General features: G+C 41.0%; 1 protein-coding gene across 1 annotated transcript in view; it reads right to left on the bottom strand.

Moving 5' to 3' along the window:
* The window catches only part of TERF1 (telomeric repeat binding factor 1), a 282,827-nt gene that overhangs the window by 151,234 nt on the left and 117,846 nt on the right, over positions 1-13,747 (bottom strand). Inside the window, exons 3-4 of the mRNA XM_069220352.1 lie at positions 8,501-8,631; positions 3,242-3,328 (exon numbers count right to left, since the gene is read on the bottom strand). Coding sequence (XP_069076453.1) covers positions 3,242-3,328; positions 8,501-8,631 — 218 coding nt within the window. The remainder of the gene's footprint in view (positions 1-3,241; positions 3,329-8,500; positions 8,632-13,747) is intronic.

Here is a 13,747-nt window from a genome sequence, read left to right as displayed (position 1 = left end):
TAAATATTTATTTTTAAAAAAGAAAGTGACTTGATGGACAATCTAGGTCATCTCTGCAAGTAATTTTGATTGGGTTGCTCTCAAATGATTTATGTAATGTATTGCTGAGATGTTATCTATATTGGGTAGTACACAACATTTTGCGTTGTCCTTTGTCCAACATCTGACCACAAAGTATCCTGCCAGAAGAATTTTATGCGTAGTACTAACAAGTCTTCTGACCTCTTTATGTTGGTGGAGAAGTCTCTAATTGTCCCCCTAGCCTATTCTGCTGATGTCCTACTCTAAAAGCATTGATCCAAAGATTGATCTGCTGTTCCAGGCTTCTATATTTTGAAGACACCATTGAATGTCCTCCTTGGCTTTGTCTGTGAGGTCCACCAGTTCAGAATACTCCAGTCCTCTTCTGGGGGTGGAAGACCTTTGTATGGCTCAACAATGTAGAAGGCCTGTGAATAAAGCCTGGATAGACAAACTTAGAAGCCCTACCAACCAAGGTAATTTTTGAAGGTATATCTTGAGTCTCTTCAAGGCTTACCTCAGTTCTTCAGTCACAATCAGCAATTTGAGTATGGCCAAAATCAATCTCAGATCCAGTGAGAGAGTCATGTGGTGATGACCAGACAGTCTGTAATGACATTGATCCATGATCAGTATGTCAAGGTAGACTATCAATCGCACACCTCTCACATGGAGGAGTTCCGTACAGTCCAGCCCCTTTGTGAGAATATCCCTAAGTAGAAGAATTCTCTTCGTTTTGAACTTTTGGAAGACCATCTACTCTTTAAAATCCCTGAGACGGATTACCAGACCCTTGCTATTTTCTGGACCTAACATGTTGATGAAAAAACCTCTGGAGAGAGGTACTGAAAGTGCAATAGCACCTTTCAGGTCGTGCACTTCAAGCTCCTGGTCTACATATCTGGAGTTCTCCTCTGAGACTATGGTAGTATTCTGGCCTCTGCAACTGATATGGCAAGATGTAGGATTTCAATTGGAAACCTCGGATGGTCTGAAGAACTCCGGCATCATTGGCTAACTCCTGACACGTGTGAACAAATCGAGTTAGTCTCTCAGATATACTTACTTCAAAAGAAGGGGTTAGACTTACTTGAGTTTCCACCTCCTGTGGTGTTCCTGTCCTTGAAGGAGCCTCCAAAGCCATGCCCAGTAATTGTAAAACAGAATGGGAAGAAACCTCCAAAGTGGCAGTGAACTTTTCACTATTCGAGACGATAATGTTTGGAAGTGACCAGCCGAGCGCTCTTGTCCTTTGCCAGTTCTTCCAAAAACCTTATGGCCGAAGATCTCAAGGGATGTGAAAATGGACAGGTACTTTCCTAGCTCTTTAAAAAAAAAAAAAAAAAAAAAAAAACAGTTCGCGAACAGGCCCTTGACGCTGCCTCTTACATGGCAAGGTCACAGAGTGTTTAGGGTCAACTTTCATGAGCAGAGACTTGCTTCTCCTGCCTCCTTTGTCATTTCCAGAATATTTGAGTGGGCCAGTTAAGTGCAGCAGTTTACCCTGGCAAGCCCACCAGGACCTACTGATGCCTGTTTTCAGATCATTGGCCTTCTCTGCCTTGAACATGGCCATCCTACTTTTGATCGGGTCGTGGGAACCATTCCCTTCAGAGTTGGAGGGGGTATTCTGTTTGCAGGTGACCCCTGCACTTTTTGTTCAAGGCTTCCCCGAGTCAGCTAGCCACATATTGTCAACTTTACCTGCCCGAGCCCTTTCTGAGAATGTGGGGTAATGTCCTCAGGGTCCAACATATTTGTAGGGGTTTTTGCTTACTGGCCCTGTTTTTCTTCATTCTGCCTTTCTGGGTCAGAATATGGACGCCATGGTCTGCCAGCATAAAACCCACTGTCTGTATCACTTTCGCCATCCAGAGAGGCATAAAGGAGTTGAGAGTTCTTTACAAAATTGTCACAGGAGGTACTAGGAGGGGGTTCAAAGATCCCAAAGTGTAGACAACTGTTCCCCACAAGGGAGGCGTCCTTATAGAGGCATCTACCACCACTGTTATAGTGTATACCCAGGTGAGGAGTTCTTGTTTCTCCTCCTAATAGCAATTATGCTCTCCTTCCACCATGTTCAAGGTGGGGAATTGGTGAAAACAACTGTGAAAATATCCACTTATCTAAGGCATGGACAATTATAGGGTATAGTATAGTGCAACACGAAAGGGACACCCCAGCACCCTGCAATCTACGGGTACCTAGTGTCCTCAAGAGTATTCCCAGGGTAAATTACACTGTGGGCCCCTATGTAATGTCACTGTAAACCTCATTAGTGTCTCCACGAAAAACACTGTCCGGGGGCTTTGCTGACTCCATCCTGGGATCTCAACCTACAGGCTGGTAGAAAGAGACCCTCGAGGGCTCTAAGGAAATGCAGCAGATGGAGTCTGAAATGCTATAAAGGAGCAAATTGATGTTCCAGAGTTCTGGAGTACACATGCTTCGGATTGGTTTGTTCCTCACTGCCATAAAGTTCAATGACAATCGCTGGAGCATTCTGGCTCCGCCTAACAGTTGGTGGGCCTCACTACGCCCCACCAATCATCACAGAATTGACACGATAGGGGCAGGTAGACTAAAACCAGATGACATGCGTCGACTGGCAACAAATAACAGTAAATTTTATTAAAAATCACTAGAATAACACAAGAAGGCACCAAAAACACAATGTTAAAGCCTCCAAGCGGAAAGGCTATTTATCTTGCACAGGAGCAGTGAGAAATTAGGGAACGAGGCGGAACAGGAAGGATTAAATATTTGATTATGGACTGACATTATGATCTGCCCAGTGCCATGTGGGAGATGTAGATATGATAGTTTTGCTCATGGTTGCTGCTGGACAATAAGCAACGAAAGAGAAGCATAACCTTAGCCTCCGTGGCCAACACTGAATTTATAACCACTTCTCTTACTTGCGAACCAGGGGAATGAAGCAGGGTAACATTTTGTACAAGGATAAATCCGATGTAGAATCAAAATGTGCATGGTAAATATTGAGAAACCAAAAATAGGATGCATTGTGCTGGACCTTTGATCTGAAGGTACTGGAGGAAAAGGTTAGAGAAATGTCACTGACTAGGAAAATACCTCACATGAATTTGTGTGGAGAAGCTTTCATTTTTAAATCTTGACTAGCAGATTCTAAGCTACTATGTGTAACATGAGCTCCAAATCTCAATAATGAAGCACAGAAGAATCCACAAAACGTATTTACCTTATTTGAATCTGCTCCACCAAATAGTCTTTCCAGGACCTCTGCTGCTTGCTTATACTGCCCCTTCTCCATACAAACACTAACAGCCTGAACAAATCGGAAAAACATACATGGAGTAAATTTATGAAAATGTGAACCTCATTTATGACTCATCTTGCAAACACCATAATGCATTTTACAATTCTTCCTTCTTACAGCTCTTCAACCACATCACATTCTCTCATTTCTAAAACTACATCTTGAGTAATTTACCTCAATTCATCAAATGTTCATATTTTCACTTATTCCATTTGACCGAGAGCCACATCTCAGAGAGTTTTGCCTTCTTGTACCTTTTTTGTATTTGTATTTTTACGGTGCTAGCTTTTTTTTTTAGATAGTTGCAAAGATTGGATGACGAAATTGCAACTGAATCACCATAATCGACCAGTTTATTAATACTTGGCTCCCCTTGCCTGCACGCACCATCTTCAAAAACAGCATCATCATTTACAAAGCCATGAAGACCAGCACCCCTGCTAATCTTGAAAGCAAGCAAGGGCATCCTCACAAAGCAGACTAAAAAGTGTAAAAAAAATAATTAAAAAAAAATACAAGGCAACAGACCTTTTCAATCTTTGCCCCCAAGTTCTGGAACAGCATACCGGACGCAAAATGGACTGACCCAACCCTGCACCAATTCTGGAAACATTAGAAGACTCACCTCTTTAAAGAACACTACAACACAATGCATTATATGCCCATAACCAAGCTACCGCTCCTATCACTCGTTGCCTTTATGCTGGTATTCGACCATGTACAGCCTTCCACTGCTTTCTGTAGGTTCGCAATATAGAAATACCAAATACATACATAATAGTCCTGGAAGAACACACACTTTGCCAATATTGAATAAAACAATGCTACGATTGGTCAAGCAAAGATTTTATACAATAGGGCAAATACTACTAGTCCTCGGGGTCTTGCTCATACCCAGATCGGACAAGGTTCACGTTACATCAGCTACCATTATTAAAATAGTTCCTCTATTTTTCTGCAATTTGCTGAAGTGGAATGGAAATTCCCACATTTGTAAAGAGAGTTCATCCTCGCAACATGAATTCTCTCATTTGTTTTCAACAAGGGCCACTGCACGAAGGCTCAGGAGCATTGAGCATTTGTCATAGAAAGCCCTGCTGATCAGTTGGTCAGCATTTGAAAGGGTGTATTTTAAAATAACTGTTGAGCTGGGAACGTCCACTACATGGTGTACAGTTATGTTCCCCTGCGCTGACCGCCCAGCTTTGTGTATCTAGTATTCAGGTTTTTTTATTTTTTTATTCGGGCACTAGCCTCACACTGAAGTGGCCTGTGTTGTGAGCTGGAAAGGCACACCAAGCATGACCTCACTGTCCCTGTCATGTGTTAAGTACATAGAGCAGTGATGACAAAGTACTGTGTTTTATGAATCCATAGCTATGAAATGACCTTTTTATCTACTTCCCTTGGATGAAGGCCTACTGGTCTACTTGGTTAAAGTTCTACTTCTAAACGCTTACCACATCTTAGGGCCAACATCCCAAATGTATGCTGTGCATGTTGGTGTATGCGGCCTGCTTGGTAGATGCAGTGTGTCCGAGTGAACCAGCGTGATGGAGGGCTGCGAGATCAATTTGGGATACCACTGGGGTTTTTCTCCCAAGAGAGTGGAAGTTATATTCCTGAAACTGGAGAGGACAGACTTGAACACTGAAGTGAGGGAAGAGGAGACAACATTAATTTGATTCACTTTTTGCTGAGCAGTGAGCAATGCCAACAGGTAATGGTTGGGGGTAAAGGGTAGGACTGCAGGCTCAGTTGTGCAAGATGAAAGGGACCCCGTGCGTAAAGCCCAGCCTTTTGTCTTTCCATGAATAGCCCTATAATTTGACTGATGAACTGATGACGTAAGTTCAGAAAACTCACTTTTCTGTGCCTCTGGCTGTGTCTGAAGAGCTGTCCAGAAAAGATATATAAAAGCAGGACTACTTCCAACCAGTTCTGAAACTACAGGCACACATCTCCTGTCTGCTTTTAATTTATAAGAGAGGGACACACTTTTTGTTCCACTTCCAAGTTTTGCATGACGAAGAGAGCTACACAAAGTACTCAAAGGACTGCTGTTTAACCAGATCTAGTGAATTTCTGACAACCAGCGATATAAAGGTGAGGGAACATCATCTGACTCTATCCCTTGCTGAAGAGCTGCTAACCTATACTGAGCACCTAGAATTAAACCTGCCTGTGAACAGGGGAAGGGAGTCTGAAAACTCTGCAGGAGGAGCGATGTACAAAGCAACCCTGGTACAGTCAGCCTGCAGAACAGGAAGACTATGGAAACTGATTGGAATTGTGACGAAGCTGCATGACATTAGCTGCTGGATCCGAACTGCGAAGCTACAGCAAGAATTAAGTTACTATACGTCTTGACATAGGTCTAATATGACCTGTGGTCCCCATCCAGCAAGTGAGGCCTGTGAAAGGTCTTACCTCTGGCTCAAGCCCATCCTTTCCATGGCCAAACTGATACAGGCCTGATAAGCCTGAGAGAGCGAAGCTTATATAATATATAATAACATGAAATGCTTATGAATTAATGATAAGGCATAGAAAACTATAATAATGATTTTTGCTTAAACGAGCACTTGAAATGTGATCACGGGGAGTGGCCGCCAATGTATACGTAGACTAATAATAATGACTAAAATGTTTATATCACGTTTAAATAGGTTTGTACTAATGACTGCGTTATTTAATCTGTGCTGAAATCCCCATAGGCCTTAAGTTAGCATGAACCGAAGTTTAGCTGTTTGGTTTTCATATTAAATGTATTTTCCTATTTTGCAGTGTGCTGACTCATAAAAGGACACAACCCTGCCTGTTCTTTTTCTTCAAATTAGAAAACAAATGTAACCATGTTAGATCCGTTCTCCTACATACTTTTCCTTGCTTGTGGAATAAATGTTCAAAAGTAAACTGCAACAGTGTAGATTAATGAAATGTTCAAGGTCATTCAAACCGGTGAAGACAATGGAACTGCTGACCAAAAGATGTGCAAAGAATTACAGAAAGATGAAATCATACCGTTTGTGCCACTTCTGAAGACGTCAATTATGAAGACCAATCAAAGACTTGTAAAGTAATATGGGGTGAAGAGTTAGATTACCTAATGCGTTTTCTGATAGGTTAAAGATAGTGGGGTATAACAAATGTCCAATAGAATTTTGGGGGAATGTACAACGAAAAAGGGATAAAAACCCATGTCATGGGGAGTCATTTAGGTGGGTTAGGGAATGCTATTGATTTTATCTAGAAACTCTGTCGCTCTGTTTGGTGACTTGGTGGTTTACTTAAAACCATCCTCGCCCTTAGATTGTCCATTTTACACTTTACCTCCTTATGAGGGAAGTGACCATTTGCCCCTGAGCTGAGTTCTGACTGACGTCGAATTGACTGATGTCCTGAAGACGAAGACTGAACCTGTGCGCTGACCTAAACTTTGGAGGGTAATTATGACGATGCATTTGTGATTTGTCTGTTTGTTTTTCCTTTCTAGGTACCAACTGCTTACTTTTGACAGCGACCATAGTTAGATGTTTTCCAAATTGTTGTTCTAAATTATTTTGCATGAAGCCCAACATGCTAATGCTAATCAGAGGTTAGGACAGGTGTTCACAAAAACTGACGCAAATAGACAAACGACCGAGACTATGCTTTGTTGAACGGACGCATTGACACTCTGTTAATTTGATCTATGTTCACGCCGTGCTATGTTGTGATGTTTGTGATTCTCGCTTTAATTAAATCTTACCAAGGTTGCCATATTGTGACTATGCTATTATGTTTCTTGGTCTTGAGATTGACGCACATGCTGTTAGATTGTAATTAATAGGGAATAAAACGTATAAAATTCTATTAAACTGGTGTGATTATTCATGACTGAAAGGTCATATTAGCATCTTGATTTGATTAATGACTTGAACTAAAGTGAAATGTATTGTTATAATAAATATTGATGACATTATTGATGTATTGATTGACATATCGATTAGTTATCTCGTCCTAAGGTGTCTCTCAACTGGGTCAAAAGATTAATTGGCCTAAAACGAGTCCTGATGTGTAATAAATTATCACAGAGGGACGCGTTAACAAGCCCAAGCGTGGCTGCAGTGTGTACCTGCCACACCAGCCGTGAGAGATCCAGTACTCTCCTGAGTAGCCATCTGGCAGCCAAAGCCGCACTGATGTGGCTGTTAAAGAGGCCAAGGGTAACTGCTGGCGTGAGTCCAGCCCAGCAGAGGAAGAGCAAATGAGCAGAGGAGGAGAAGGGCAGAGGCTTGAAAGCGCTGACCAGGCACGGACTGAGATGCAAGTGCAGAATAACAAGACTATGGGGGTAGTCTGCACCTGAGCAGGATACATAATGTGAGACTGGATAAATAGGATGAATTTAGCATCTTCATTCAAGGAAACAAGGTACAAGTAGGTGCAGAGCACTTGTGATGTTCCTTTCATGCAAAGCCAGCACAGAACAAATGTCGTCTCACCATCACAAAGCCAGCTCAACTGATACAATTTTATAAAGATCAAAATTCCAGCAATTACCTCACCAGATTCCAAAGAATACTCAACCTTCTTGCACTGGAACACTACAAACAGACACATACATACTTCAGCGCCACAACTCTAAGTTGCATTGTGTACATGTTCATATGTGCAGTATTTGATTAATTGAATTACTTTTTTTCTTAAAATTCAAGCACTCGGTTGGACCATCATGTATTGAACTAATGTGTGTTTTTTTTTTAAGTACTGAGCTCAATTATCGCTCTCAAAAAACTGTGGCTTTTCGCCATTGCTGTGAAAGTCAAGTACTTAAGGAGTTGAACTTTGCCAGTTTGCAGAGCCATAATGTGATGGGGCCTTGGAAATCAGAGGAAAAGAACCTGAAACCCCACACCTGGGACCCCATTGTTCCTGCGTGCCCACAAATAGGATATGAAAATAATCAAGAATTAAAAAAATGAAATCCTTCAACAAACTAATTGTAACTTCCGACTGCTCAAAGGCGAAACAACAACTTAATGAAATCAGGAGATTCTGCAGCAAACACGTAATCTGTAACAATTGTACTTTATGCAATTGCCGAATCCCACTACCTAGAAAACAGGTATACTGATCACTGAGAAATCTGTATCAAATCCACAAGACGAAAATGCGGTTTCTCTTATGCACACGTACCTGAACTTGAACCAGAAGCTGGATTTCTTCATGCAGATTTCCAAAGCTTCCTGGTTCTCCTTCTATGAACTCCCATATCAGCAAGGCTGCTTCCAAAGGTGTTGTATTTACATCTTTTTCAAACTGGGCATCTTCAAGTCACAAAACATAAAATGAAAGAATAGTAACAACTATTTTTGAAAGAATATTTTTTTCAATGTCGTTTACTATTAGCTTATATATCTAATTGGATCTACATGTGTTAAAGTATTGCAAATACAAGTACAGTACACTACAACAAATACAAAGGCTCCAATAACGGAAACTTACAATTTGATGATCAGTATGCATCTCTAGGGCGACTTATGTAGCTTTTTCCTGCCATTCTTACGGCGCACCCCCATATCACCTTCAAGCGCTGCCAGACAGTACAACTATTATTGTGCCCCCCGTCTGTACCAGTATTTCGTTAAATAATTAGTCATTTTTAGCTATGTTCAAATGCAAATAGGAACCTTACAAACACGTTGCTCTGTAATGTTGGGCTAATGAGCAACAAACGGATGCCTCTTTTGTGTCACAGTACATTTATTCAGATGTGCTCTTACATAATTAATGGCTGTATATGAACAGTTTGTATATCGTCTTCCCATTCTATATTCAAAAGTAATAGACGACTTTGTGTCCTTGAAAAACAATGTACACTTTGAATAACCTTAACTGTCCTTGGAATGCCATCCTGGCACCCTATTCGTTAAAAGGGCCATGTAGGTGCCAAATGTCGTAAGGTGTATATTTATTTTTTTGTCACAGCAGACACGCATATTTGTGGGAGTACTGAACAGACTGAAAGTGTACTACAGCATTTTGTTGTAGAAAGCCATTCTGTAATCTTGTGAGACCAATATGCTCATGACATTTGCTCTCACCTTTTCAACAGTTGCTAAGGCAAATGGGGTAAACTACATTTCCCAGGTCATGAGTCAATGCCAGGCCATTTGAGCTGCCTTGATGAGGGTTCGGGACCCGGTTGTACAATGCTTCGTAAGACAGCACATGATGCTGCATGGTCAGTCTGCATCAGAACTGTTCCATGTTACTGAAGGGAATAAAGCATAATTGAGGGCTGCATGTATCACTCGTAGCCATAACATGTTGATAGATGGCTTGAACTGAAAAATGGCTCCAGTGATATATGCTTCATGTCATATAAACATCTGTCACTACTGATTACAAAGTACTTTGTTTCTGAAAGGATGCTCCGGCAGCAGGTCCTTCTGAGAGGTCAAGAGAAGGATTTCCACTAGCTGTAGAGGCCACCGCAGGCTTCTGGTCCCAGTTACTTAACTTTGGGTCCTATTTATCTTTCTGATATCGTTAAGGAAGCCTCAGTCAAACATCAAGTGCTATGAATAGAGGATGTCACAGAGTCCACAAGAGATGGATTTGCCCTGCTGTCAGTCACAGACTGGATTCAAGAAATAGACAGCAGAGAAAACTCATTGCCTCAGAGCTACCATCAGTATCATTGCACTCTAATGGAAGAGGAAAAAGTGCCACAAACGTTTCTAACCTTTTTCCAACCACGTTCCTCTTACCAATGTATGATGTTATTGGGAGTAATATGTCTTAGAAAAAAACTGAATGTAGATTACCCCAGAACTGAACTACACTTGTCACGCCTCCGAGTAATACTGTGCAGAAGCAGGAACAAGCAGGATTCCACCTTAGGTTTCAAACAATCAAACAGCTAGGTTAAATGTTATAATGCCGATGAATGCTGCAGCGCCTCGCACATACCTTTGTCATGGACTCTGACGTTACCAGATTCTATATGTACTGTCTGAATGAGAGAACGCTCTATTTCGGGTCAGCTGCTATCCAGCCAGGGTACGTTGGCTCAGCTTGGCAAAAAAGTATTATCTTTAACTATACTTGCCTTAATGTGTATGGCAATATTAATTTACAACAATCTGGCGACGAGCGGAGCTGGTCAAGGATACATGCTTAGCTGTTGGGAAGAGAGGAGACAGAACCCATTTTCCACTTAGGCAGCAGTTAGTGCTGTTGTGGACATGGCCACTGATCGGAAGACTTCAGGACAGCGGCAGAGGCAGTTGTAAGTGCTGAGGTGGACATTGCCCCCTATCTGAAGAGTTCAGGATGCCGTGCAGAGAGATTGGAGAAAGCAGCAAATAAAGGGGTGAATGTCGGTGCGAGCTGGCCGAGCAGAACGGCGAGAGTGGAGCTACCATTGGGCATCCTGGCCCTGCGCAGCAGTAAATATTCAAAAGGTGATGAATTATATACGCCCGCAGGAGCGTCTGCCGGCCATTTTAAAATGGTTAATTGGAATGTGCACACCGTAATGTGAATAATCAGTGATGTGCACACCTTGCATAACTACCATAATATTGTTTTACATATAGCTTGTGATTAATTGTATAATACTGGTTATACTATTCTTTTTATTCAGGTACTGTACTTATCATTAATAAAACAAAAAAAACAATACAGAAACATGGCCTCACATTTTTCAGTGATTTCACCACCATGTTTTTTTAGCCCAGACAGGTACTCCTACAATTCCATGGGATGATTGGATTTTAAGGCTTGATATCTATTTGGAAGCATTAGATGGCCATGAGTTCCGTCCAGCTTGCAAGAAAGCTTTACTTTTAAGCACACTTGGGAAAGGTCAGCATGCTTTAAGATATTTGCCACACACACTTGAACCAAATGGTCAAACAATTCAACAATTAAAGATGTTTACTAAAAGGCAAGATGCAGATTAGGAATGCATTATGCCAAAGAAGAGAATTTGATAATGACCAGGTTTGAATTTTATACTCCGCACCAAAAAACAAAGGAGTCAATAGATTAATTTATAGCCAGGTTAGAAGAACTGTCAAACAAATGCCAATTTGGAGGCATAACGTACCCATGATTACACATATTAGGTTCAGGAGAGAAAAAAAAAAAAAAAAACACTTTGTGGCCAACCAAAAACCTCACCTTGAAAAACGCCATTGACATAGCTAAAGTGGTTGAACAGTGCTTGAGTTGGAAAAGAGAAACCACGATCACGAAGTATCAGAGGTGGGGGACACAAGTCAGAGGGAGACACTGTAGCTGCATTAAAACCTTCTACTAAAACTACTAAAAGTTATGTTCAACCTAAACAATTTTCTAAACATTGTAACCGCTGTGGAGCATGAGCCACATGGCAGATTCAAAATTTTGTTTTGCTAATAATAAGGAATGTAGAAAGTTTGGCCGCATTGGTCATTATGCAAGACTGTGCAAGTCAAAGGGATTTAGCAAAGTAGCTATTGTTTAAGAAAGTGAATAAGAGATACATGATAAAACCCAGAGTGTTGATTGCAAGGGAAAAGTGTCAAAAGATGACAAATAAGAAAACAGACCGAAAGATAATTTTCTGTTTAATGGTCGAGCTGTCCAGCTTATGGTTGACACTGGGTCAAAATAACATTAATCCAAAATCAGTATTTGAGCGTGAATGGATAAAGGAGGAATTGAAACCCAAAAATCTCTCTTCAGTAGGACACCAAGGTGAATCAATAGATGCTCTGGGATACATAATGCTTGCAAATCTTTTGATAACAGTAATTCATGGCAAAGTTTATGTGGCAGAGCAAGGGCCCCCAATTTTAGGGTGGGTGCATCCGTATAACCTTCATATAATAGTTAATTCTAGAGCTCCTACTCAAGTTATGGTGGTGGAGGAAGATTCTATTGCAGAGATTTTGAATGATGTAAAACATGTTTTCGAAGGTTTCGGTCAACTAAAACATTATATATGCACAAGATTGTTTAAAAAAAAAAATTGCTGTACCAAAACAACACAAACTTACGAGAGTACCCGTTCTGGTTCGTGATAAATTTAAAAATGTGATTCAAGATATGCTATAGGAAGGGGACAGACTGCCTGTTGAGGCTTCAAGTTGGGTATCACCAGTAGTAATTACAAACACATCTGATGGAAAGTTAAGATTTTGCGTTGACCTTCGATCCCTAAATCAAAATGTAGTAGCTGATACCTTTCCGTTACCAAATATGGGGGAACTTTTTCAATTTTAAAAGGTGGCAAATATTTTTCAAAAATAGATTTGAAGAGTGTATACCATTAAATAAAGCTCCACCCAGAATCTAAGGCTTTGAAATGTTTCTTCGATGGTATTGAAAATTGTCAATTTACTCGCACGTCTTCCAGTTTGTGATCGGCAAAGAGCGTTTTTCAGCACATGCTTAGTGAGGTTTTCAAAGTTTTAGGCAACATAGTATTTTTACAAGACAATATTTTGACATTTGGCCAAATGGTGGAAAAACACAATGAAGCATTAAAGAAAAAGCTTTATACAGAATTGCAAATGTAGGATTAACCCTCCCCACAGAGAATGCCTGTTCTCAGTAGAACAGATACAGTATTTGGGGTATATCATCTCTGCCAGTGGGGTCAAACCAAAGAAAAATGTACTTGAAGCGATCGAAATGGCACCTGCTCCCAAAGAAAAAGATTAGCTTAAGTCTTTGAACGGATTAATTGAAACCTCTGCAAAATTTGTTGACAGATTTGCTGACCAAAGAGACAAGATGAGATTTCTGCTTAGAGAGGGTGCAAGTTTTGTGTGGGACAAAGAACAACAAGATTGTTTTATGTCAATAAAAAAAAAAGAAGTGTGTGGCGCAGATATTTTAGTACCGTTCAACATTAAACTCAAATCAGTAGTCACTGTGGATGCCACCTCCACGGACTGGGTGCAATTGTGTCTCAGAAGCATGCAACGGGTGAAAAAAAAGCAGCACTTGCATGTAGAACTCTTGCCCCTTCAGAAAGAAGCTATTCAGTTATAGAGGAGGCGGCACTGGCAGCAACCTGGGGGGTTCAGTATTGTTGTACATACGTGTTGGGTACTAGATTCATTTTAAGGTCCGACCATAAACCTTTGGTTAGAGTTTTGTTGCTGGATGAAACAGGAAAAGACTTTGAAAGACTTGCAAGGTTGGCTGCACGGCTTCAAGAATATCAGTATTCTGTGCAGCATGAGCAGGGTTGGGGAAACTCTCAAGCGAATTGTTTGTCCAGAATGTCAGTGGATTGAAGATTGGTTGATGGGCCTCCAGTTTCTAGTAGTGATTGTGATGGCGCAGCAATATCAGCTGAGGACGTGGTGATGGAAGATGAAGGTTCATTCTCAGTTGAGGAATGGCAGAGAAAAATGGAGGATGGTGATGTTCTTAAGGAAG

Source organism: Pleurodeles waltl, chromosome 2_2, assembly GCF_031143425.1.
Source record: "Pleurodeles waltl isolate 20211129_DDA chromosome 2_2, aPleWal1.hap1.20221129, whole genome shotgun sequence".
In the NCBI taxonomy this organism is placed as follows: Eukaryota; Metazoa; Chordata; class Amphibia; order Caudata; family Salamandridae; genus Pleurodeles; species Pleurodeles waltl.
Note: the sequence above shows the minus strand (reverse complement) of the source record. Positions and strands in the feature narration are given on the sequence as shown.